The sequence below is a fragment of the Sinocyclocheilus grahami genome, unplaced genomic scaffold, assembly GCF_001515645.1.
Source record: "Sinocyclocheilus grahami isolate Dianchi unplaced genomic scaffold, SAMN03320097.WGS_v1.1 scaffold49.1, whole genome shotgun sequence".
Taxonomy (NCBI): Eukaryota; Metazoa; Chordata; class Actinopteri; order Cypriniformes; family Cyprinidae; genus Sinocyclocheilus; species Sinocyclocheilus grahami.
In genome coordinates, this window is record NW_015505228.1 from 1450547 (window position 1) to 1478255 (window position 27709).

Here is a 27709-nt window from a genome sequence, read left to right on the forward strand (position 1 = left end):
TCACTCGAGTAAAATTGAAACTGAGTACTTTTACTTTCACTGGAGTAAAATTTTATTATACGGCTCTGTACTTTTACTCAAGTACTTGATTTGTTTATTTCTGTCCACCATTGCCTTCAGGTAAGCATCCACAGCTTTACTACAAGCACTACTTTTCAGCACTATGGTAACCACAAAAATGTGATAGAAACTCTTTCATAATCCTATGTCAAGTTACTACAACTAATATATATATATATTAAAGTACTGGAGCAAAAATAAAGACAAATTAAATATTGAACAATTAATAGCAAATAATTTTCTACTATCATTACTAGAATGTCTATAGAAATGTAACAGGTGAAATGTCTTTGTGCAATATGTGTGATATATCAGTAGGCTTACTCTCCTTATGATACTCACTTTTCATGTCACATAATATGCAGTCGGCAGCAGTTACAAACCGATAAGACTTTGCAAACTCAGCTTTCATGGTATGGTTGATCTGAACAGGGCTTTATCACTAATTTGAACTGGTCCTATGATTCCTGTTAAAAAAACATTGTCAGCACATGTTTTAAAATATTTACTACAATAGGTTAGTATTTATTAAATTACAAAATATCAGGATGTCAAGGATGCAAATGGCCCTGCATACTACAGCAACAGCCTGTGTGATGTGGCAAATATCATGAGACAGTTCTGCAATATCATGTAACAGTGATATCATCCCTAGTAACTGAATTTGGATGAAAAAAAAATGATTAGGGTGACAATGACAAAGCATGTTGTACCAGAATGAACTCTCAGTCTGTCAGCAAATGTAAACGGATCAAAGACTTGATACTGCTGTGTTGCTGTGACTCAGCATATTCTCATATATGCCATATTATGGAACATGTGAGTATGTTTGTTATTTGATCAGCTCAGAGACCAGGTGTGTAACCTTCAATTTTACACCTGCCATAACCTTTTTCAGTTTAGTAACACCAGGTAACCAAAATTCCATCTAATTCCATTATATTACTCTCATTTAAACAGAATATTCACCATATCTTTCATTACAGTTTGTTCTTTAAAATAAAAATTTCCAATAAACACTAAAGGTTGCAAATAGGTTTACATTGGAATGAAAAATGCTGAAATGCTTTACAAAACCATATACTGTACTATAACAGAACACAAATTCAGTGTAATAATTGCAGTTTTGTCTTAAAGAGACAATTCTGTCATTATTTACTAACAAACAATAACAAAACATTTTTTTGTCATACAGGTTTGCATGACATGAAGATATGTGAACTATTTTTGTGTGAGCTATCCATTTTGACAATAATTGTAAAAGCTAATTTTGTAGAGGAAATATATTGCAATACACTTATTTTATTTTATTTTTCAGAACCACATCAAACATAATTGTAATTCTGAGAACATCACAGAACTGGCACTGCGACTGATACATCAAGTACAGAGAATCACAAAACCACAGGCAGTTTAAAATGAATGAGTAAGTATTGCACACTAACCAATCCATTCCACCAACCAAACAATCAAGCACAAGACCACACACCAAGTTTCTACAAAAATTAACTACACGATTAATTTTTGTCGACACCTGAAACTGGACATTGGATTTCTAGTTCCCAGTGTGCTTTGTGATGGCCTTGGTAGGAAAATGTTGAAATTGGTGAAATGTTGTTATTTAAGTCCTAGTCCTAGTATTTTTGTATGAACTTTAATTATGTGGAAAAAGGTTTTTCCATTTTAATAAAGTATTTAAGAACTTATAAATGCTGTTTAGAACACTAAGGCTCTTTAACATGGTTTTTAGTGCCCAGAAATGTCAGGTGTTTTGACTTCCCATAGACATAAAATTCCAAGCCAAGTTTTGTGCACTCAGGAATAGCTGACACCACAGCTGAGATGAGCGACTGAAGGCCAACGATCTAAATGCTATCCATAGGCCTATTGAATTTTTTATATCATTTTAAATGTTTAAGAAATTATACCAGATGTGTATGCTGTACTTTAGGAAAGCTTTAGTAACAAAACTATCTGCTGCTAACTGACTAAACTGGGTTGAATCTGGTCAGTACCTGTATAATTGAAATCCTGAGGGAAACAGAGGTTGCTGTTGGAAGAGATGTTAGTGAGGCCAGCACGGGAGCTCATATTGTTGTCAGCGCAGATCCTAATTCTTCAGTATAGTGATAACACTAAAGCCAACATGACATTATGCCTTTCGGTGTTCAGTGTAAACCTAACGGTCTTCCTCAGACAAATTTGGGGTACGTGTAAAACTAGTGGCCTAATAATATAACAATCAACCGCATCACTCCATACTCAACAAGATAGCAATAAACATTAAAGCTTATTTTCCATTGTAAACAGTGGAGCCCCACCCCAGGTTTACATGTATTTACTAATAATCCCGTTTAAGTAAACTGAACATATTTAGTTCGGTTCTAATATTTGTGGGTCTGTATTAGTCATATTAAACAGATGTCATTTGATTTGAATTTCTGAACTATTTTCCTTTCTGCATATGCTCCTGTAGTAGTAAGTGTTGTTATCATTTAGAAGGTCAGTGAATATGCAGTGCATAGTGTTTGGCATCAGTTAATCCAGGAAAGACCGAGATGCCACACAGTCTTACATATAGTTTAATCATTACCTTTTTGTAGGCCAGAGAGCATAAATCATTAATGGCTAAAAAAAATAAATGCTTGTTCAAATATTACTTTTGTACTCACCAACCTGACACACCTGTTTGTTGAAAACAAAGAGACCAATCAATTCAGCCAAAAATGTTTATTCATCTAATTCACGTGGTTAAAACCAATTAGTGTACATTAAACACAAAAGCATCAGCTTGATGACTAAAAATCACAAGATGACCAATCAAAAGAGCCAGTATCTTATAGATGTTGCCTCTAAATGTTAACCTTTCAGCCTCTCAAAATCTAAACTTGCATTAGAGCTGGGTGACAACATTGCTTGACTATTTTCGCATACAGTATAGCTGGAGGCTTTGCAACATGCATATGATCTGAGGGCTGCATTTAGCTGCTGTCTCCATCCAGGGTGTGCTTGTCAAACAGGTACTCCGCCATCCTGTTGTTGCCAGCATCCATCTTGGAAAGGTTGGTGATGTGGTCACCAAGCTTCTTGATGGCCTCAACCTGCTCATTCAGGTAGTGAGTCTCCAGGAAGTCACACAGCTGTTGGACAAAACAATAGAAGAGATGTTAGGATGCTTAATTCAATAAATTAGGATGGGATAGAGGCAGTAATGTACATCAAAACATGGCCTTAGAAACTCACATGAGGGTCTCCCTTCTCAGAGGCGACCTTATGCAGATCCAGCAGAGCCTGGTTGACGTTCTTCTCCAGCTGAAGAGCACACTGCATAGCAATCAGTCCATTGTCCCACTCATCTCGCTCAGGTTTCTGAAGAGAAAGAGACAGACACGTCAGTGAGCACGTGATGCCCCCCTCCCCTTCAATTCAATGGGCCCTTGTAAATATGCATAGATCTAGAGCCAGATTTGCTCATCAAATCGTTCACCATAGAAAAGGCGTATTTCAAATGCGATTACCTTTACGTCCTGAAGCACAATGCGTCCCCCCCTATTGTTCTGGAACTCCATGATCTTCTCAGCATGCTCGCGCTCCTCCTCGCTGTTCTTCTTGAAGAACTTGGCAAAACCAGCAAGAGCGACATCATCCCGTTTGAAGTAGTGAGCCTGTAAGGAACAAAATCGTTAAGGAAAAGATTCAAAACACCGAGAGACGCGCTCGTTCACCGCCTAAGTGCAAGCTCTGAATTGCATAACGCTACACTGTCGCAACCAAAAGAAAAAAAAGGCAAAAGACATGGTCTAGCATATGGATTAAAAAAAAACTAGACACTTGCCATGGAGGTGTAGGTGTATCCAGCGTAAAGCTCCAAGTTGATCATCTTGTTGATCAAAGCCTCGCAGTCGCGGTCGTAGTTCTGGCGAATCTGAGAATCCATTTCGGCGGATTTTTTGTCGTTTTATTATCAAAATGTTGGTAAAAAATAATAAATATGAAGTAAGATGTTTTCGAAGGGAAATTCCAGCGAGATCGAAGTTCCGTTCAATCACTGTTGAAGCAAGAACCTCTCCAGATCTTCCCGAAGCTGTGAGCTAGAACCTGCAGCTTCGTCTTTATATACACTCACTACACGACGCGTCAGTGAAACTGAAACCAGCCAATCAAAGAACGAGCTGAGTAGCGAGGAAGCGGTAAACAGTCAGCTGAGAGTCAGCAGACAACGGAGATAAGATATTTGTTCCTCTTTTTCATAATTAATGGCAAGATGAACCCAACAGAAAACGATTTGACATTCTAGGGTTTGTATGTAAAATGTAACGTTAGACAATATATCAGTCTTTAAGAACTGGACATACTTTATACACAAATAAAGTTTTGTAATTATATTTAAATTACACCAGGGGTAATGCAATTAATTACATATTGAACGAAAAAATCGTAATAGATTGTATTAATATAAAAAACACTGAAGAGTAAACCTGATTCTAAGGTTTGCGTTAAATGAGAATGGAGAATGTTCAGTATAATCAAAGACTATATCACCCTAAGGGACTTTGGTATTATTTAGTCAACTTTTTGTATAATTCATCATGATGTTTCAACCCGACACCTCTGCCACATTGTATTTTCACAGCAAACTTTTAAGGTTGAACCTTAAACTATTTACAAAATGATGAAATGACCCTTGACTTCCTTGGCACACTTGACTTTGTTTGCTCGAGTCAAAGGATCAAAGTGTGTTGAATTAGTGAAAGTCTAATGGGTTAAAAAGAAGTCATATTCAGTAGCATGATGTTAATCTAAAAATCATCCCAACGTTGAATTTGCTGTGCTGCTTATGTTAAACTATAGAAACGGAAACCATGGTGTAGTAATATCATGGGACAGTCTTCCAACTATATGTAGCTGTTTTTCACTTCATAACTGCCTTCGGAATCGGACGCAAAGGTAATCTATCAGGTGACTATGACTAAGCATTTTGGTACCATGATTTGCACACGAAACCTCACTTTTGTCAGCAATAAAACATGTCCACTCACAAGACGTGGCATTTTGCTGTGTCACTGTAACTCAGCAGCATTTCGCCGTTTCACTTCCTTATGCGTGGCGCGAGCACGTTTGGATGTTGAACTCCTCCTCAGGGTGTGGACTTCAGCTTTTGTAGTAAACAGCTTTCAGACTGCCACATTATAGTATTTTTATATCAGTAGTTTTCATATATTTAGACTTCTGGTAGCAATGAGAATGAGATAGTAATAGTAATGATAGATAGTAGTAATAGATAGTAAAGAGAATTGTCTATTGTTGAATGAGGAGACCTACATAAACTTATAACCTATGTAATGCTCTATGCTACTTTTCAAGTCTTCCCAGATGTCTACTAAAGAGCGCTTGATCTGGGAAACATCTGCTGTGTAAAAGCAATCTGATAAACGTATTAGATCAGTTTTACATAAGCTACATTCTAAATCATAAGCATATTCAAGTAATTTTCTAAATGTTTATTTAACATCTGATAGGAAATGTCTTAGGGGTGTATTGCAGGTGAGCAAATACAATTAACTAAAAAAATAGCAATGGCAACCCACTCTTGATAGAACACGTACAACACGGAGACGTCTTTTTTACGTAAACTAGACGTCTCCGTGTTGTACGTGTTCTATCAAGGGTGTAGCCATTGCTATTTTTTTAGTTAAGTAGAACATAGTACCACTAATTTTGGGCCAGTTTTCGGATCATTTAATATCTTTTTAATCAGTTAATTTAATAATCAGCACTCTAAACAAACATATCATTGTTAAATGAGGTACCTCACATTCTATATATGACAACAGGGAATGTATGATGTTTTACATTTTTTGCATTTGTAATAAAACCTGTACTATTTTGCAATAAACAAGTTAAACTTGTTATAACAGTTTATTTGTCAGAATACAACCGTCTGTCATGGGAAACATTAATAAAAGTAACCTTCCTGATTTTACATGACTTTGTGAAAGTGAAACAAATGTTAGAATTTCTCCTAACATGCCCGGTCACTTTCTGTTGTCCAAAATTTAATAATAAGTGCTTTATGCAGTAGGGATCCAAATACTTTTCCAGACCACCGCCTTCCTCCAAAGCTCTTCTTGAAGAGAGGGATTTGAGCTGGTCCAGTTTTGTCCTGCTTCCCTCTCCTCCTCCTCTTCACAGTGTAGCCACAGACGTTTAAGGGGACTTACACAGGAGTACTGAAGAAACTGACAGCCCTTATGAAAAAAGTTCCATTCATACAATAAGATGAGTGCTGCCAGAACATTTTCCTTGTTCAAAGCAGGCAAAAATGTCTGCATGCTTTTAGTTAAATTGAACACCATCTTTGTAAATGTATGCCCTGCCAAGGTCAAATACAAAATGTTTCTGTTCCCTAAATCTCAATGCGTATTTGTCTTCTTCCATTTTAAGAAAAAATCCCCTCACCTCTTTACTTCCCCAATACCAAATGCTTTGAATCACACTGTGGTTGGCAAGTGCCTGGTTCAGCTGATCCCTGCCCCCTGTTATTATATTGACCAGACCTCCGGGGATATCAGAGGCCTGCAGGACCTTTGAGCAAAAAAAACAGAAGTCGAATACATTACAAACAAAGAATTGCGACATGAAGATTAATTGTAAACCATGAACATTAATGGAGGCAGTCTGAAGGTTACAATGTGAGTGTAAAGTGTCTACTGCTACCACTTAAAACATACACATATACAGAAATGTATTTATTTGAAAAGTAACCTGTATAAATTCAAGAGCTGGAAGAGGGTATTTTTCACTTGGCACCATGACAATTGCATTACCCATGGCAATAGCTGCCCCTAGCAAGGACACCAGAGAGAGCAGTGGTTTGGAGTTGGGGAGAATCACTCCCAGCACCCCTAAAGCCTCAGGAGATGACAGGGCGGAACCAGACTGGGGCAGGACCTTTAATGAGATGAACATATAATTAGAAAGCAAGCAAATAAAATCTTGGGTTAATTGACCCTTCGCAGGGAGCTTGACTGACAGGCGATCTGACCAATCATAACGCCAAATCAAATGAATCAAACGCCAAATAAATCAGACAGGAGCGTAGATTAATGTCGGTGGACTTGAACTTGAAAAATTTTAATTGTGAATTGATTTCTTTCCGCGGTTGAAACAAGAAACCTTCTGATGTTCATTCATGTTTATTTCATGCTATAACTGGTAAAGAGGAAGAGATGATCGGTTCACGTGCCGCTTGAACGCTAGTACAGTGATCGGTCACAACACATTAAAGAGCCACAAGATGGTATTTAATGTTTCAATAAAAAAAAAAAAAAAGACAATTTTAAAGTTGAGACTTTGTGTCATATCAAAAGTAAGCTGTTTCTTTCTTGTCTGTTGGTGCATGTCAGTGTCCTCTTTGGTCCGCAATTTATTTTTCACTGTGCAAGAACATGGTGTGTGGCATGAGAGCACCATGGCTTGTCGGACGTAGCAACAGTAACTAAGTGGGGCAGTCCTTTGCGAAGGGTTAATTATGCAAACATTCCTATACTATTGAATAAATATTGTAGGTTCTTACTGGTGTTCCACCCTGCTCTTTATCACAGCGTGCAGCCCAATCAGAGAGTCTGGAGATGCTAAGCTGCACCTCTTTCTCTGCCTCTTCTAATGAGATGCCGGTTTGAGTCTGGATTGATACAGTCAGGTCCCGTCTCCTCTTATCTAGACTGTCAGCAAGTGAATAAAGGGACTGAGAGCGTGCAGCGGGGCTTTTCTTCATCCACCTGCAACGACACAAGGAGCATCAGAGTGGTTCTGTAAGTATTTTATCAAAAAAGTTTGACCTACATTTTTTTGGTCCATATTAGGTTTGCACGATATTGGATTTTGCCGATATCCGATATTTTTCAACTCATTTTGGCCGATACCGATATATTTCCTTCTGTTTGGTAACAACACCAAATCTCCCCTGTGCAGAAATTATAAGCAAAATATTTTTTAATTTAGGTTAGTTTTAAACAAGAACTTATTTGTTAGAATTAAATAAACAATGAAGATTTTTTTTGACAGTACATTGAAGCTTTGAAAATAACTATAAATAAACTATATATCAATCGCTGCATTTCTTACCCCCAGAAAGATGCAAGGTTAACCCTAACATTTCATTTTAAGATTTAACATTTGTAGATGGTCTAAAGCAAAAGAGTTGTAAAAATTCTGAAAATCTTTTAGAGCTTATGATTTGTTTAAAAATAAAACATATTACACATTAATGAATAAATCAGTATAAAATTATTTAATTTACAAGTGTCATGTTTGTGACTTTTCCCCCATGTAAGCTATAGCTTCTGATCTTTAAATCAAAACATACTCATTATTTTATGACATCAATTACTGCTTTATTTAATCAGAAACACAGTCTAAATGTTATTTGAGTAGGCCATTTTACTTTTAATTCAATTAGAAGTAGGCCAACAGCGATCCCTACAGATTAAAACTCCTTACCGAACGTGTGTTAGGGACCTGGGGGAGAGGCTGCCACTATTACTGTTTACTCTATCACACACCAAACACTTAATTCTGTATGTGCTTTCACAGATTAAATGCAGCGATCCAAATAATCAATCTAATCATCATTCAGACAAAACTTTGCTTCAAGAATGAGCCACACTGCTCTAATCGCTAGCACACCCTGAGCACATGTGAGTAACGCATTCCTCTTATCAGCAAGACATATCGGCATAATTTTTCATATGGGCCGATGCCGATATTTACATTTAAAGCCATCATCGGCCGATTCCGATATCAGTCCGATAATATCGTGCATCCCTAGTCCATATGTTTTATCCTCATGGTAACTTTCCCATATGCTCCTACCCTGGCTGGACCTTCATGGCAGCCTCTACTGCATTCCGGACATCCTTCCTGCCTCCGTCTGGGCAGTGAGCCAGTACAGAGCCCCCAGGGGCCAAAACTGACCTGCTGCAGCCCGAGTCAGCTTTACACAACTGACCACCCACGAACTGGGAGTAAAAGCGAGGGACACTGTGAAAGAGAGGAGGAGAGAGAAATGGGTTATAGGAGAGGTCTGAGTTTAGCAAACAGCATTTTATACATTGGTCTCCAACTCAATTCCTGGAGGGCCACAGCTCTGCACAGTTTAGCTCCAACCCCAATCAAACACACCTGATCCAGCTAATCAAGGTCTTCTGGATTACTAGAAACTTCCAAGCAGGTGATTTGAAGCTGGTTGGAGCTCAACTCTGCAGAGCTCTGGCCCTCCAGGAATTGAGTTTGAGACCACTGCATTAAAGGTTACCCAGTGGGCACCTTGATATTAGTCAAGACTTGATCAAGATGCTGTAACAATTTTGAATTCAGCTTGGATGGCAATTTCTTCCAGTGGTATTCAAGTGAAAATAGGAAGTTAGTGAAATTGGTTTAATGTGTATATACTGTATAGGCCAATATGTTTGACGATCAATTTACTGTATATCAAATCAACATCATGTCAAGTTTTTGGCATTAGATTGATTTGAATATTTGACCTGTTTTTGACATCAATTTTGATGTCTTTTCAACATCGATTGCCCACTGGGTATGTATTAAAATACAGTAACACAATTAAATAATATAATTCATGTTACACAACGAAAAAGGGGGAAAAAGGAAAATCTAAATCAGTGGATGAAATTTTAAAGCCTGGGTGCATTTTACAGATTTTTGTGACTTGATTTCTATGGTGCAGAGAGGAATTAAGTAAAGCGCGAGGAAGTAGTGAAGTACAGTGACCTATAGTACAGGAAGCTGCTCAAAAAATACATTTTCAAAGAGAGAGGAAAGTCCCACACAATCTGTTGCTGGCAGTGCTGCTACAATACCAAGAAAATCATCAAAATATTATGATTTCAGTAAAGGGGCATTCCGTGTCAAAATTCAGAAACTTCCCCGGATAAAGGCTCAGGTATAGTTTATACTCTGTATTCTGCTCTGTCTCACGCAAGCTCTTCAAAGCATACTGCATTGACTGTGAGCGCAGATGGACACCCAACTAGAGCTTTGAGCGCTAAAAACCCAAAAATCTGGCTTCTGTGTGGACACTGTGCCCAAAACTCAGCAGACTGTGCGGAGGACAAAAATGATGTCACATGGATTGTCCGCAGGCCAGAGTAGAATTCAGACAAGAGAAGTATATAATTCTGGCTTAAATTGAAAATGGGTGAAATTCAACAACTTGCACATGGAGCCACAATGAGATCTCCATATCTCTGGGATTGAACTATATAGGGCCTTAAAAATGAAGATACCAAAAAGGGTTTAAGAACCAGAATCTAAAAGGATATTGAGATTGAAACGTTAGGGGAAAAAAAACACAAGAAGTGCATTTTCCCATTTTTGAACTGTCATTATTGGCATACAATGCAACATAGATTGCTAAACAGACCTATTTTGCTCTATGTCATCTTTCTTAAGTCATTTCCCCCCTTTAATTAGGCTCGAATCTTTGTCATTTGGACCCCTATACAGTTCTAAGTACTATCTACAAAACAGTGGAATAATCAGTAAATATTCATCCATGACATTAAATATTTCACCAGAAAAAACTAAATCAAAACTCTGACTTGACTATGGAATTAAGTGTTAGTGCTAAAATCTAAACTCAATCTAAATACTTCTCAAGACAGACTTTTGATGATATTTATAGGTTTACACCAGCTGTAACAAGACTGTTCAATTTATGATATCAAACCTATATGCATTTTGCAGTTCACCATTGAACTATGAGCTACAACACACCCACCTGGAAGGATCAAATCCTTCAGGTATCATGAATTTGGAAGCTGTAGAGCCAAAATTAGCATAGTTGATAGAGCTGGGACTGGAGTGAGGGAGGGAAGGTGAATGTGACGGCCGAAGGAACTGATACAGGCCCTACAGAGGAACAAAAAGCACAGAAGGAGTCAGACATTCTCAACTGGTCACCAACCAAGACCATACATCCAATCAGAAATAAAGTAGAAAACCCAAAGGAACAGAAACAATAGCGTAGACAACACTGAATCCCATTTTCAGCACATGAAACTAAACATGTGACCATTTTTATAATATACCTCTCTGCCTCCATCGGTGCAGTTCCCGCTCTCCCTCCGTCCACACAGAGGCAATGCAGGATCCATTACAGAATGACAGTTCACCCACACCGAACCTACACACAGACTATAGAGAAAGAAAAAGAGATAGTAAGAGCAGTAAGAGATCAAGACAAAATGAAATCAAGGTTGCCCATATACTTGACCAAGCATGTACGTACCTCTTTGCAGACTCCAAAGCCAGAGTCAAATCTTCAGTCCAGATGGAGGCCGCCTGACCATGAGGACTGTGGTTTCCTATACACAAGCACAGATCACAAAACTTTTAACTTATATTGCAATGGCATTAATATAATATGTACATTTGTGAAAATATTCCATTAAAAGCTGCAAAATATAATGATTTTTACTACACTCAGACAACAATGCATGCCTATGGAAATAGTCAACTATAGCAAGATTTTTAGCTTCATATAAATCAGTTCTTTTTAATTTCATCCTCACCGAGTGCAACTCCCTCAGCAGAGCTCCTGAAGGATATGAGGGGCAGCACAGGGCCTGGAGGAGGTGAAATCACAGACTCGCAGGAAGGAGCCAGTCCACACAGTACAGTAGGGGGGTAGAGAGCACCAGTTCCAGGTGGACATGACTGGATCAGCTACAAGATGTAAAACCACAAGAAATCAGAAAGATGAAAGCATTCGTCCATTAAATGCCAAAAAATACATCCTAAAATATTTGGCAACATTTAAACTTAAACGTTCACACACTGTCGCCCCCTGCTGCTGGGCATCCAGAACTGCAGCATCTATAAGTTTCCTGTCAGTCTCAGTGGCAAGAGGAACACATTTCATCCCATTCATTCTCAACTTCAGCCTGGCCACAACAATGTCCAACACTGAGTCCTGCACACAGAGCACCCATTGGAACTAGACAAGAGAAAGAGAGAAGCAGGCAAAAAGATAAATATTATATTTGTTCTGTACATGAAAAGTGGTTTTCAATCAGTGAGCACCCCTAGCAGACTATGGCGGTACTGCTGAAGCGCTGTCAACTGGTTTTATTTTAGAAAATAAGCACTAATAACAAGTAGTATATATGAAATATTAGATACCTAATTATTAAATACATATATAAATACCACATAATGTTTTCCTATTTTCTTTGCTGAAAACCTTGGAAACTTGTAAAATATTGACTGTATTGGAATAGGTAAGTTTTTTTTTTTAATATTCTTGAGAAATTTCTCATGCTCTCCAAGGCTGCATGCATTTGATCAAAATACAGTAAAACAGCAATATTGTGACATATTATTACAATTTAAAATAACTTTTTTTACATCTCTTTTCTTCTTGAAGGCCAGCTCTATCACTCCATCCACAGCACTGTCGAGGTCTGCTGAATCAAAGATGATAAAAGGGCACACAGAGCTGAGTGAGAGACAGAAAGACATGGGGACTCCCCAACCAGCCACTGCTTTAGCCAGGGCTTCTCCAGTCTGTTGTCTTCCGCTGTAGGTCTGGTAGTTCACTTGTGGATTTTGAGCCACTTTGGCACCCAGTAATGCTTCACTGCCTGTTACCACATTCAGTACTCCAGCAGGGATCCCAGCCTCCATAAACAGCTGAGCCAACAGAAGGGCAGGAAGAGCGGTAGTCTTGCCAGGAACCACAATAACAGCATTGCCTAGAAAATAAATAGACATGTAAATAAATAATAGTTAATGCAGTTAGCGCAGTTTGATTTGCACCCGCACATCTCATTCAGATAGGATTACTAGTTTTTACATTTATGAGGAAGAACTCCTAATGAATTAAGCTATTTTAAATCATAAATTATATATATTATTTGTTAAAGCAGTTAAATGCAGGGTTATAATTATAGTTCATTATATTTAGAACTAAAACCATAAAAAATTGTTATTTGAAATAAAACGTTAAGTGAAATAAGAATAAATATAGTAATTTTAATTCAGCTAGTTGCCAAGGGAACACTTCTCATTTACATTTAGTTTAACTTAATGTACTAAAACAACTACAAATATATATATTGAAAACAAAACTAATTAAATGACAAAAAACAACAACAAAATGAACAAAAGTAACTAAAAATGGAAAATATACAAACGTAAATAACTCAAAATATTATAGTTAATTATAGTTATAACGAAAAACAAAAAATGTTACTTAAAATAAAATAAAACTTAACTAAAATAAAATAGTCATTTTATTTCAGCTATTTGCCAAGGCAACATTTCTCAGTTTTATTTAATGTAATGTAATACAATAACTAAAAATAAAATGAAATAAATAATAATAATAATAACTATATAGATATATTTTAAAAACAAAAACGAATCAAATGACAAAAACACAAAGTGAACAAAATGAATTAAAATTACAATGGAAAATATAAAAATGTAAATGATTCAAAATATTTTATTAATAAAAACTCTCTTTATGATACTAAAATAACACTGGTTAAATGTAAACCAATGAGAAAGGTTTAACAATACACACACACAACCCCCACAATTTTATAGGGACGATGATCAAAATACTCTCAATACTAAGGTGAAGTACAAAATTGATTTTAAAAATTGATTTATAGTTTTCAGTATTACATTTAAATGTGAAACATGTAATTTACTTGCCATTAGTGCTGCATCTGCAACAATGCAATTTTTTGAAAGTGCCACAGTTTTATTAATGTCAACATAAGTTAACCTTCAAATGCCTTAACTGCTGCTGTCAGCAAGTTATTAAAAAAAACAAAAACAATGTTTCTTTTTTTTCTTCCCTGTTTTTATGTCACTTCATTCATCTTTGAAAGTGTGGGGAGTACATGACAGTATCATAATATTGTTCATAAATTATGTATCTTATGTTTTAAGAGAAAGACTCACCCATAGCTAGAGCTGGTAAAACCTTAAGCAGAAGAAAGTAGATGGAGCAGTCATCTGAAACAAGCACTGCCACAACGCCTAGTGGACAGACAAAACATGACATGAGACTTTTAGAACAACCATGCCTCCTACTTACAACACATTTTCTCACTGTCTTCAACAAGTTCTGCCTCTCAGACTCACACACACACACACACACACACACACACACACACACACACACACACACACACACACACACACAAACCTTGCGGGATCCACTCAGGCATGAGCGTGTCTCGTAGCTGAGCCCAGCTGGCATAGTACTGGGCCAGTCTAATGAGCACAGCAGGAGAAGTAGAAGACTGAGAGAGCTCACACAGCTCAGACACACACTGACTGTGTCTCTGCAGGACACTCGCCAACCTGGGGCACAGACATACATTAATAATGATGTAGCATGAAGTAACATGGAACATTTATGACATTATTTTGAGTAAAGCTCTAGTACTGGAGTAACACTTTGGCTCTTTGGTAACAGCTCAGTTCACTCCAGGTTTTGAAGCCTCCAGCTGCAGATGAGGCAGCAGACGCAACATCCTCATCTTTAGCACAAACAGTGCTGCAGACCACCGCTGCTGTACAAAGACAGGAGGAGGAGGGCAGGAGAAGTTATCTTATCACTGCATGGAAGATAATATAACAGATCTGAACTTCAGGAAAAGATCAAATATTGCTTACCTTTGGAATCAGTCACATCTTGGGTCTGTCTGTCTGCAGGGCTGGAAAATTTCCCATCAATGAAGTAGCCAAGAATGCGAGAGTGTTTCTCCAGCCATGACTGAGAGAATGAAAAAAAACATAAACGGACAGCTTCTTGACAATTTGTGTTTAACTGGAATGAATATCTCACACAAATTGGACAGCAACGATGACGTTACACTTTCAAATTAAGTTCAAATATGCTGAAAATTCAAATTACTCTGATAATTCAAACAACAAGCATGCTTGATTTGAGTAAACAAAATGTAGTGTGGTTGTTCCACCTCTCTGAGGGAACCAATAGAGTGGCTTTGTGAAAACAGGGTGAAGGTTGCAGTAGATAATTCATAGTACATATAGCTCGCACAAAATACATGAACAGTTAACTATTTTGAACTTTGCTCACAACACTTAAAGGGGTAGTTTGCAAGAAAATTACATTTACTTAGACTAATGTTGTTCCAACCTGTATGACTTTCCTTTGGCTTTTTATAAAGTGCGATATAAGAAATATAAACACTTGACAAGATCAGTCACTTTTCACTTTAATTGCATGGCAAAAAGATGTAATTAATATGAATGGTGACTGAAGCTGTCAGTTTGTAACCTGCCTAAGATGTTCTTTTGTGTTTCACGTGAGAAAAAAAGTCATATGGACTTAGTTGGTACATGTTGAGGATGAGTAAATGACTGAATTTTCATTTTTAAGCGAACTACTCCTTTGAAACATCCATTGTTTTTTAATGCGAATTTACAGCAAGAGGACCACCACCAGCATCTTATCACATGCTTTTCTCGTGAGCTGTCTGTATCCCAATGAACAGTCACATGCAAATAATTTTAACACAGGGTGAAAAAATGGCAGTGTTCTGTGGCACTTAAAATGCCAAATAAATAAATATCAAATTGATGATTCAAAGTATTAAATGCATTTAACATGCATTTAATTTTAGCCAAATAAATAAATATCAAATTGATGATTCAAAGTATTAAATGCATTTAACATGCATTTAATTTAAGATGCATTTTATTTTGACCCTCTAACTCTAGCACTCTCTATTTTAATTATATTCTTTAAAAAAAACTTCTCTTTTAGACTTGCACTCTATTCATTTACTGCTTGTTTTCTTAAAAAACACTAGCTTTTCTAATCTTTTTGTATTCTATCTGTTTTCTTTTTATTTATTATACAATTAACAAAAGCAAAAAAGGCCTCTAGCACTAGCTTGCTCTGTTCTTTTTCTGTCGGTTTTCTTTTTATTTATTATATAATTAAAAAAAAAAACTTGCTACGTGTACTGTGTTAAGCTAACTGAGACTTGTTATAGCACTTGTATATCATATTGCTCTTTTGTTGGTTTGATTGCTTCCATTGTCCTCATTTGTAAGTCGCTTTGGATAAAAGCGTCTGCTAAATGTCTAAATATAAATGCAAAATACAAAGTTAATTTACCCCGAGGATCGCTTTACGTTACCTGTGCAGTTGCTGTGCTCGTGCTGGATGGTCCATACTCCATCGTTTGAAAGATGTAGTGCACAGTCTTTGTAGAAGTGCCTGCCATAACAATTTAACCTACAGAAATAAAAAATAGTTTCTAACTTCTGAAAAATATGCTAATTCAACATAAAATAATAATACCGAGTGTGTTGATACTTTCACTTAAAAACAGCGATCAAATGTGCAAAGCTGTCAACTGCTATAAGCAGGACCTGACGAATTCTCGATTGCAAGAAACAGGTAAATATTAAAAACAATTCAAATGTGCATTCAACGTGAGCTTACAAGTCCACGCTGGTATTTCTTCCTGGGTTGTAATTGTGTTGCCAGATCGCGCAAGAAAATCAAGCAAAGTGGTATTTCCCAATAAACATTAGAGGTCGTATGGACGTGCAGATCATGTCTATATTACGTCGGTCGGTCCAGGACCATATCTGTACGTCTACACGACGTGCAAATCTGGTACGATCCAGTGTTTTTTTTGTGTGTTTTTTTGTGACTTCTCGGAACATACAGAATGTGATTATGTATGTATATGTATGTATGTATTTATGTATGTACCAACAGTGATACAATAAAAAACTGATATAAAGTGACAAAGATCAAATAGTGAAAGTAGCAATACATTTCAGTACTCAAATCATTGACAGAGAAAAAAAAGCGTGACAGGTAAATACATTGTCAACTTCTTAAGATTTTTCAAGGTTTACCATTACATACACATCTATTGGGCAGGATTAAAAACACTACAATTACATGCCATAATTTTAAAGAATGATTAAAACAGGAACAAAAAAAGATAAAAGAAAAAAATAGGGCAAGATGGGGAAGATGCCTCATTTAAGAACAATGTCAATATATTTTTAAATTGTAACATTTAATCATAAGTTTAGCATGTGCACAATGATGTGTTATTACAGTAAATAGAAATATTTGCTAATTTAGCTGTTATAGCACAAAATATTAAAAGATGTGTGAGATATGGTGATATATTATTAATATTTCAAAAAATTCAAGTCAATGTAAAACACTAAATTAAATCGATTTAATTTGTAATTTGACAATTAAGTTGAATAAATTACTTTTAATTGAATGAGACGAAGCAGAATCCCAGAGAATTATCTGAAAAGTAAAATATATGACTTATTTACAAGCATATGAATATTTATATATTTAGTTTTCTGTATTTCAATTGAATACACGTCATTATAGCAACACCATGAATGCAAATTCATTGATTTCACTCAATTAACTGCTAGGATTTAATTAAAAAGATGTTGTCTATAAATTACATCTAATTCATGAAAATATTAAACTTTAACCCAATTAACTACGATAAGCATTAAACTTAAAAAACAATAAATAGGTCACCCTGTGCTAATTCTGGGAAGTTTTCTTACCATAAGGGTCTAATTTTCTTTTTGACTTCCTGTGGGCAGTGGTCTAATGCTAATGGTGCATAGAATGCTAGCAAATGTACTTGTAGTATTTATCTATCACCTCTGAATGCTGATTTATGTTACAAAATGTGGAGGAACTAATGTGAGGAAAGACTATTCTCATAACAAAAATAACAATATAACTATATAAAGGCCTTTTCATGTGAGCACATTTAAACTAATGGATTTAATTTGTATTAATGCTACTCCACATATATGTTGTTAAGAAAAACAGACATGTCAACTAGTTACGACTTAATGCAGACTAATATGTACACTGTAAATTCTAATTAGCAAACCTTACTTAAAGCATGCAAACTAATTGCCTTGAAAAAAACAAGTAAAGTGAAATAAGAATAGTGATTTGTACTAACAAAGGTTTATTTAGTGTTGTAAACTTACACGCAAGTTCTGGTATCTCAGAATCACTATTTTCAACAACTAAATGATTAAGTACAATATACTATTTGTGTATTTCAAAACAGCTCATTTAAGTCGAGCTGACTCATGTAACATTTCCTGCAACTTGGAATTCCTTAGTCATATTTACTTGAACAGCAATCTAGTTGCTTGCAAACCAATAGCCTTTAAAAAAAAAAAGTAAGCGTTACTCCAGTAACAAAAGTGAATCAAGCATCCATTACAAATGAATGAAACCATTCATCACACACACACACACACACACACACACACAATTACACATAAATTAAAGGTAGTGACAGTTCAAAGTTAAAGGTATTGTATTTTTTGTTTTTCAATGCAGTTTTAACTTGTATTACAAACATTTTGAAACAAAGCAAAAACAATCTGATTTAGGGTATGCTTCTTGTAAACAGTGGAGGTAGCAGTACGATGAGTTTAAGTATGGCACTGAGTTGCCCGCACCAGTTGACAATGGGGTTTTTTTCTGTCCCAAGTCAAGCATCACACAGTAAGTGTTTTTCACTGCATTAGGGTAATCCAAATGTAGCAGTAATCCAAACGTAGCACATGGCAGTCTGGAAGCAAATGGTTGAGGTAGACCCTGGAGACTGTTCTTTGCAGTACTACCCTGAACAATGATGGCAGAAGACACAGGGTCAAGGCAGAGAAGATTTGGATTAGTACTTCATCTTCAGTGATAGTCAGCAATCCGACAGATACTAGTGCCCAGACCATCAACATCAGACACCTGTATAAAACCAAATAAATACAATATTAGTGGGAAATTATCAGTTGTCAGTGTTATCTGTCCTGCCTACACTGCCATGCTATTGAGTTAGTTCACGCAAACTTGACATTTATGTCATCATTTACTCACCCATGACTTTTGTTTATTTTCAGGACACAAATGAAGATATTTTAAATGAAATCCGAGAAATTTCTGTTCTTTAACTAAGGCCCTGTTTACATTTGGTATTAAGATGCGTTTTGTTCGATCGGATCACAAGTGGACAATGCAGACAAATAACAGTTTACATCTGGCAGATTACTAGGGTAAATGGGTGGATCCCTCTGTCAGCGTCAAAACACGAGCGGGAGGGCTAAAGGTATTGTGCACTAATACATCTGCTTGTACTTAAAGCTGTTGTTTCTTTCCATGTTATCCGGAAAAAAAAAATCAAAACGTTTCACACCCTGTACTTAGCGTTGTCCACTTGTGATCCGATCGACCAAAATGCATCTTAATACCAAGTGTAAACGGGGCCTAAATGTCTATTCACCCAGAACTTTGTACAGCTGATCATATAGCGATCATGTATCTTCAGAAGACTTGAGCCACCTTTCCACTGTACGGCCAAACCGTTCTAGTTGCTTAACCATTCCATTCTGTTCCGATCCGGCCCAAGCCAATAATTATGGTTTATTTTTTCACTGTTGGGCTGTTAACAGAGCTCTTTGGAATGCAATACAAATGTGTCAGTCGTTGCCTTAGTAATGCAAGAGTAAAGATACAGTACCAGATGTAAACAGCACTCATGTAATGAAGGATGAAATATTTATTTTAATTTGACTATTAACTTGTTTACTTAGCTCAAATAGCACGCTTGGCCAGCTACAGAGAAACTAATGGCTAGTCAAAAGACAAATGACCGATCCTAAACATCAACATCACTAAGGCATTCTACAGCACGGTTCAGCGTGTTCAGCTAATAATTCCGGATCAATAATGGTTTGTAATCAGACATACCTAACCAATTTCAAGTGGAAATATAACTAAAACTGCTCCTTACCATTCATAGAACAGTTTGGCCCAAAAGTAATGAAACCGCTCCATTAATATGGATTTATTATATGGTTTCTTCATGAACATTTTGAAGAGTCAGAGTTTTGGGTTAAAGATCTTCATTCGTGTCATGAAGATGAACACTTTTTTATGGGATAGAATGACAGGAGGCAGATTAAATGGCATCATTTTCATTTTAGGTTGAACTAGGTATATAATCAACATAAATCTTTATAGTCAAGTCACCTTTATTTATATAGCGCTTTTAACAATACAGATTGTGACAAAGCAACTGAACAGCATTAATTAGGAAAATAGTGTCAATAATGCAAAATGACAATAGTAAACACTCATTTTTAAGTTAAAGACAGTACAGGATCTAACAGGCATGTTGTTGGTTTAGATGCAGTGATAAGTTTATTTAGCTCTTCCTGTCCTATAGCTGTAAAGCACTGCAGTTTATCTTTTGGTGCGATGAATGAAGCTAAAGTATAGAAGTATCTCAGTAATATACCAGCAAAATGATGTGCTTCTTTAAGGTGTAACTATGAGACTTACAAAGCGGGTTAGTTGTAGAAGTATCTGGGGTAATCACGAAGTAAAACAGGTAGGTCTCAGATGGGTGTCCAGTGATGTCAAATCTGCAACAATTGCAACTATTAACGTTGGCCTATATCTTGTAATTAATATTTGTATGTAAGTGTTAATGAATTGGATTGAAGAGTATAGTTACTAACACCAGTATGATTTTCTCCTTCTGATTTTCCTGTTAGATACCCAAGTCATCTTCAGTATATTGAACTTCTGTCGATCGTGATAACGGACCATCCATTCCTTAGGGAAAGTATTGGGTCAGGGTATGTAAGTTTTCATTTGTATTAAAGTTGTTTCCATGCTATATTGATTATTAAAAATGAATTCATATTTGCAAGTCACATAACCGTTTTACAAATGAATAATAATAATTACAAATGAATTATTGGGGATACCAGTATTTTTTTTGTCAAGGATACACTTTCTAACTAAGCAGGGCCCATTTGGTATTTTATTCCATGGCACTAAAACATTTTATGCGGAAGAGCGCTCTGTATTTTTATATGATGCATTAAGAAAATTCTAAAAAGTGTGTTTTTACATCTACAAGTCAATTTCTTCAACAACATACTGCAAGTATGCATGTACCCAACATGTAGATGGTCAAAAAGTGTATACAACAACATAAACTTGCTGCAAAGGTTCTGCAATGTGTCTGACTCTGTTAGCATGAAGGTAAATGTTTCATTAAAACAACAATGTCTTTCCCCACTTTTTTCACAGGATTCCCTGCTTGAATCACTGAGAAATAAGTTTAAGAAGGAAAGGCAGCCGCTTGTGGCCAACAATGAAATCCAGCGAATGAAAGAGAGATGGGCAGGAAGGAAGCGGCCTACACAGCTCTCTGTAATGGCACCTCGAGTCCTTCAAGTTTCGCGGAGTCCCCTGAAGGACAAGTTCAGGCGAATGATTGAGGACTGTGAAGATGGCAGACTGAAAAAAGGTAATTAGGTGTGGCGCTATAATTTAACAAAACATGCAATTGGCTCTAACTACAGTACTGTTGCTCTGATTAAATTAACATGCAGTTTCTTTGTCTCAGATGCTACCATAGTCCATTATGACATTGTTAATCTGCTGCTAGCTTCCTTGTTTTCTTCTGTTGTGCATGGCCCCTTAATTGCTGCCTGCAGCTATATTTAAATCTGCACTGCTTTAGATTTTCAGCCTACTACTGACTGACACCCTACCTATCTGCCTGAGATCATACCTGTCTTCCTTCCTGCATGTATGTCTTAAGCCCAAAGTATACTTACCTTTTTAGGCATATGCAAGTTTCCATATTTTTTTAACGCGCGGACTTTATGGTCCAGGTCGCATACGCGCATTTAATTTTTTTGCAGTTATTAGTTTATCCACAAGATGACAATCATGCCCTGGGCGTGTCGATTCACACAGTAGTCGAAGAAAAACTTGTGCAAGCTACAGCGACAATTGCTAAAAAGCGGAAAGTCACGGCTATCCTTTCCGCTGTGCCTACAGGATTTCGGTGAGTTTTTGTAACTTTTATGTAGGGAGCAATACGACACAATAAATCGTCGAAAATGAGGGCAGACATGCGAAAGTACTGATAATGCTTCTCGTGAATACTCCGCATTTCTGTCACCAGTAGACTGAGGCCTTCTCCACACGAACACAGGTATTTTCAAAACCTCTGTTTTTTTGGGGGGGGGGTCCCGGTTTCGGTACGGTACGGTACGGTTCGGTACGATACATGTTCAGGGAAAAGTGTTAAAGGACTACTGTCAAATGAAAATAAGAACAAATAATCAAACTACAAGCAACAGCACAAATAAATACAGTAGAGCAAAGATACATCAATTAAGCTGTTTTTCATGTATCTAACAGTAGTTTTCAGGTACGGAAACTGAAAGTAGCTAATCAAATGTAAAACAACATTGCATATAATCTTCACTGTATAAATTTAATAAAGATTAATCATTATTAAGTTACAAAAGCTATTCAGTCAAGAGCAATGAGAGATTTCAGTACACTGATACTGAACACATGCATTCTTTCTCGAGTGTTTAAATTCACTTAAGACATAACCTACTATGTTTGTTAGAATAATCGCCAAGACAGGTATGTTGACAATTCTTGTGTGAATTTGTCAGTTCAAACGCAAGACTCGAAAAAGAACTCAATATTTGCACGCTGTACACGCGCTTCCGTGTGCGTGCTTCGGATGAGTGCACAAATCTTCTTAGAGCACGCATGCAAGTTCTCTTTCACTGGAATATTAAAATTGGCAAGGCTTAAATGAGTTTAGTTAAAACACAGATAGCAATATGTGCTCTCATCTGTCTTATCTGCAATCGCGCACTATCAGCACCCGGTTGATGATGGTGTAAATGACTGGTCATATAGAGCATACGGCACTCGAAGTGAACAAAGTTTAGGGGAAGCCAGAATGCGTATCCATGTATTCACAGAAACATACATTAGCCTCTGTCTGTCTGTCTGTTTTATTTATTTTCAACAAACCATATTATATGCATAAGCTTCGTCAGATATTAGATGAACTGCGGTGCAAGTGCATGCTGAACCGAGTGTGGAGAACTGTCGTGTCGAACTGCCGTACTATGTGTGTGTGTCTCTATGCGCGCACATCGGGATAGTGCGCGATAGAGAGAGCAGAGGAGAATTGTAAACGCACGACCATGTAGAGACAGAAATGATATGCCGTCGTGTAAATAAGATAAATAACATAGGGCTATTTAGTTTTTTAAATAAAAGAACGAGGTATAGACCTGTTCTATAGGAAAGGAAACCTTAAATGACTTCTGTTGTGATCTGGCACTATAGAAAATAAAATTAACTTGACCTTCAAGGGGGACGGGCCACCCCCCTAATATAATGGCAGGGGAAACACTGCTTTGCAAGGCTGTGCATTCGACTAAGCGTATGCGTAATAACGAAATATACTTTGGGCTTTACACACAGTAATGTTTAAAAAATAAAACAAAAAAGTATTGGGTAAAAGCATCCCCCATGTTATGTTAACGTTCACTGTCTTAAGAAAAACATTACGGGAATAGCTACTTCACAACACAGCATCCTGCATCTCTGATTTGCCATGTTTAAGTTAGTCAATAATGATCAATTAAAGAAAAATCTGAATACAGTTTTTATTTGTGCAATCTCTCACATGTTCTGCCATGGATTTTTATTTTTCTCCCTTCTGCTTGTGTCTCAACAGCTGCTGAACACCACCCCCAAAGGCTCTTTTCAGAGCCATTTTTCACATCGTCTTTGGCTTTGTAAGTATATTTTGTCACTAACTGACCGACACCTTCACATTATTTGAGTTTAGATCAGTTGCAGCAACATTGTGCAGCATCCAGTCTTCACTGTCTTAAGAAAAACATTAAGGGAATAGCTACTTCACAACACAGTCTAGCATCCTGCATCTCTGATTTGCCATGTTTAAGTTAGTCAATAATGAGCAATTAAAAAAAACGGAATACATTTTTATTTCTGCAATCTCTCACGTTCTGCCATGTTTTTTATTCTTCTCTTTTTCTCCCCTATGCTTGTCTCAACAGCCGCTGAACACCACCCCAAAGGCTCTTTTTAGTATATTTTTTTTGTATATTATACTTTGTAAGTATATTTTGTGACAAACTGACCTACACCTTCAGATTATTTGGGTTTAGATCAATTAAAGTGCATCATGCAGCAGCCAGTCTTCACTGTCTTAAGACATTAAATTTATGATCCTTTACCACAATTTTATATTGGTAACATGTTTGTAATGTTGGTTAGTAAATAATAATTGTTACTATTTAGATCTATGTAATATTTTCCCCCTTTGCTTGTCTGCAAACAGATCATTGGCATTTAAGATGTTTTTAACCGTCAGACACATTCTCAGTGCGTCTCAATCAGCTCCCTAGTTAAGTAGTCAGGAAACTGATCAGGGAGTCGACCATTTTAAGGGCTGTCTCAATCACAAAATTCTATCAGTGCACTGAAATGTTCGCTCCCTGAAAAGTCCCACAATGCACCGTAAAATCCAGGGAGCATCGTTGCTCACTATGTTCCCTTAACGGAAGTTCTGAAGTGTGAAATATGAATCACGTGAACAAACTCACCACACATAATAACATGCGAGAGATGTTTTGGAATTAATAATCCTTTATTTAATTATATTTAAGCATAAACATACATCGCTAGACAGGCACTGAACAATCATATTGGTTCGGGTCAGTTTTTTTTTAATAGGCCTAAGTGGTGTAGGCTTAATATCTTCTGTACTCTGTAGTTCTGTATTTAGGTCTATATACAGCTGTGTGTTAGCTTAAGTCTACAGTTTAACTGAGATTATTTAACGGAGCTCCGAATATAATTCGAATTTACAATTCGTTTCTACAACGTCAGCAGGTTTTATTTTTTTAAAATTAATTTTATTATTTATTAATTTTAAGCAATAATGATTTTAATAAGTAATTACGAAATATCATAATTCGTTCCACGATTTAGGCCTACTAAAACTAGGGAACGAACGAATGAATTCGTGGCAGCTAAGCCTAAACAAGAAAACGAATACTTAATTCGTGGCCATCATTTAGACTAAATGAAAAAAATAATTCTTAATTCGTGGTCATAATGTAGTCCTAGCATAAAAGAGAACTAGCCTATTCTAAATTCGTGGCCATGATTTTGTCTGCATGTCATGATCGGGGCTCCGTACAACCGAATATAACCTTAGCCTACCTGTTTATTCATTTATTATGGTATGTAACTAGCTCACCTTTTGCTGCACCATGTTTGCGTAGCACATCCTCGTGCTTTCTGGCAATGTGCCGCTTCAGATTCCAATATGAATCTTTACTAACTTTAACAGTCTCCCCGCACTCCCTCTCAGTTTCTTCTCCCTGCTCATTCTTAACTTTCTGTTACAGAGCGGAGCAGAGCGGAATCTTCAGAAAGGCGCTCTTAAGAAAATATTACTGCTCCGCTCCGCTCACATGCTCTGGCACCAGTAGAGCTCTGCCTGATCTCTGATCTTCTGGTTCTTCTGCTCCTTCCACCGTCCCAAGTCTCTTACGTTACGTTACGGAGCCACTTTAATAGAAGTTTCCATTTTAGAACAACAATTAACAATTAAAATGTAAATATGAAATAAAAAACCTAAACAAAACCCAAGTTTCTACCTCAGGAAGTCTCCCAGGGCACTAATATTTTTTGTGGAAATTTTTTTAATGTTAAAAATAAATGTTTGCTTTATTGATGGCAGAGATACACAGAATGACAAAGAGTGTGAATGAACTGCATGACTAAATGAGACAATGAGAAAGCAGTGGTTGAGTGAGATTAAGGGAAAACAGTGAATGAAAGACATAATTCATATACAACATTTTCAAATTTCAGTTCTAAACACGTTGACTCTGTTGTAGGCAAATCTAACATATCCAATATGTGTGCTGTGTTCATTTTTTCCTTTTCAGCAACAAGGCATTGAGTACATAATTAAAAATGGTTTTAACACAAGGTTAAGTTATATTCAGGCAATATAACCGTTTTTATAAACTTTATAAACTTACGTTATGTGTCCCAAGAGGACAGCTGCGTCACAGATGAAAATGGCTTATTATTGTAAGTAATACAGGTTTGAAACAACAAGGAGTGAGTAAATGATGACAGAACTTTCATTTTTGGAAAAACGGGCCCTTTTAGGAATTACTAATGACTTTAACTTGATGAATGAATATGCAGCTTTAAATAAATTTAAATGTACTTACATGACAAAAGATGCAGTGACCTGTTCCTGGTGGCTCTTTATCTGCATCTGACACAAACCAAATGGAGAAAAAGAGGGAAAATCAATGAATTTCAGTGAAATATTGCATATATCAATACAAATTAAAATGTATTTTAGACACCTTTGAGAAGAGATGCAGGATGACTGCTAGGTTGATCACTTACAACAGTGGTGTCCTGGAGGACCAACATGAGTTTATCTCCAGCCTGTCCACACACCTGCCTGGAAGTTTGTGGTAATCCTGAAGACCTTGATCAGCTGCTTCAGCAGTACATGATTGGGGCTGGAGCTTAACTCTGCAATCAGGACTAGATGGCAATCAATACTCAAAAGAGAGAAGACAAACATTGTTAAAGGGGTCATATGATGCGATTTCAAGTTTTCCTTTCTCTTTGGAGTGTTACAAGCTGTGAATAGATAAGATTCTTACTTTAACAAAAATTAAAGTCTCAAACCCAAAGAGATATTCTTTATTAAAGTTAAGAGTCAACCACGTCCTCCTAAAACGGCTTGTTCTAACACACCCCCACATGTCTACGTCATGATGTGGGAAGATTTGCGTAACACCGCCTAAATGTTCACGCAAAGAAAGAAGGCGTAACTGTTATTCTCGCTGTAGTATTGTTGCTGCCGCCATGCTGTGAAGACACTGTGTTTCGTTGTGAAAGCGAAACTACTTTGTTTGGCCTTCCAAAAGAAGACACGACTAGAAATCAGTGGTTAAGTTGTATTTACAACACTGTTCCAGAACAGTTCAATATACAGTATATATATTAGTGCTGTCAAACTATTAATCGCCATTAATCGCATCCAAAATAAAAGTTTTGTTTACATAATGTGTGTACTGTGCATATTTATTATGTATATATAAATACAAACATTTATTTATATTATGTATAAATATATTTAATATAAAAACAACATTTTTCTTAAATATATACATGCGTGTGTATTTTTATATACATAATAAATATACACAGTACACACATTATTTTTTGTTATGGACAATTTATTGTTTTCATTTTACTGTCATTGTCACAGAAATCTATTTTATTATCTATTATTTTCATGTAGATAAAAAAAAACAAAAAAAAAACAAGGGGCCCCGGGTGTTTTTTTTGTGGGCAAGCCCACAGTTGGTCAATCCTCATAGGGCCCTAAATGACCAAACTGCCATGGGGCCCACATGGGCTAACCCACAGGGGACCCCGAGTGGGTTTCTTGTGGGCAAGCCCACTGTGGGAAAAAAACATCATGGGGGCCCAAAAGGGCAAAACCGCTGTGGGCCCGCATGGGCTAACCCACAGGGGGCCCACGTGGGTTTAGTGTGGGTTTGCTCTGCCCACACTGTCCCACAGAAAACCCGCAGTGGGCCTGTGCGGGCATGTTTGCTGGGATCTTGTTTCACTTTTCAT

At 36.7% G+C, this 27709-nt stretch overlaps 2 protein-coding genes across 3 annotated transcripts; both read right to left on the reverse strand.

The window, feature by feature from the left end:
• Window positions 1-2775: 2775 nt before the first annotated feature.
• On the reverse strand, window positions 2776-4166 carry LOC107583030 (ferritin, middle subunit-like). Its single transcript, XM_016269110.1, has 4 exons — window positions 3896-4166; window positions 3579-3725; window positions 3304-3429; window positions 2776-3200 (listed from the first exon to the last, which is right to left on the reverse strand). Exons 1-4 carry the CDS (start codon window positions 3995-3997, stop codon window positions 3042-3044), a joined length of 534 nt encoding a protein of 177 aa, XP_016124596.1. The 5' UTR covers window positions 3998-4166; the 3' UTR covers window positions 2776-3041.
• Window positions 4167-5966: 1800 nt separating this feature from the next.
• Window positions 5967-16717, reverse strand: LOC107583027 (aldehyde dehydrogenase family 16 member A1-like). Of its 2 annotated transcripts, none has more exons than XM_016269106.1 (17): window positions 16577-16717; window positions 16269-16366; window positions 14773-14872; window positions 14543-14666; window positions 14300-14457; window positions 14053-14130; window positions 12487-12833; window positions 11918-12076; window positions 11652-11805; window positions 11369-11444; window positions 11169-11274; window positions 10859-10989; window positions 8935-9102; window positions 7637-7841; window positions 6826-7011; window positions 6520-6645; window positions 5967-6308 (listed from the first exon to the last, which is right to left on the reverse strand). In XM_016269106.1, exons 2-17 carry the CDS (start codon window positions 16353-16355, stop codon window positions 6132-6134), a joined length of 2382 nt encoding a protein of 793 aa, XP_016124592.1. In that variant the 5' UTR covers window positions 16356-16366; window positions 16577-16717; the 3' UTR covers window positions 5967-6131. The 2 variants fall into 2 exon arrangements, with proteins under 2 accessions (XP_016124592.1, XP_016124590.1); XM_016269104.1 differs by having other exon boundaries at window positions 14543-14669.
• Window positions 16718-27709: the final 10992 nt, after the last annotated feature.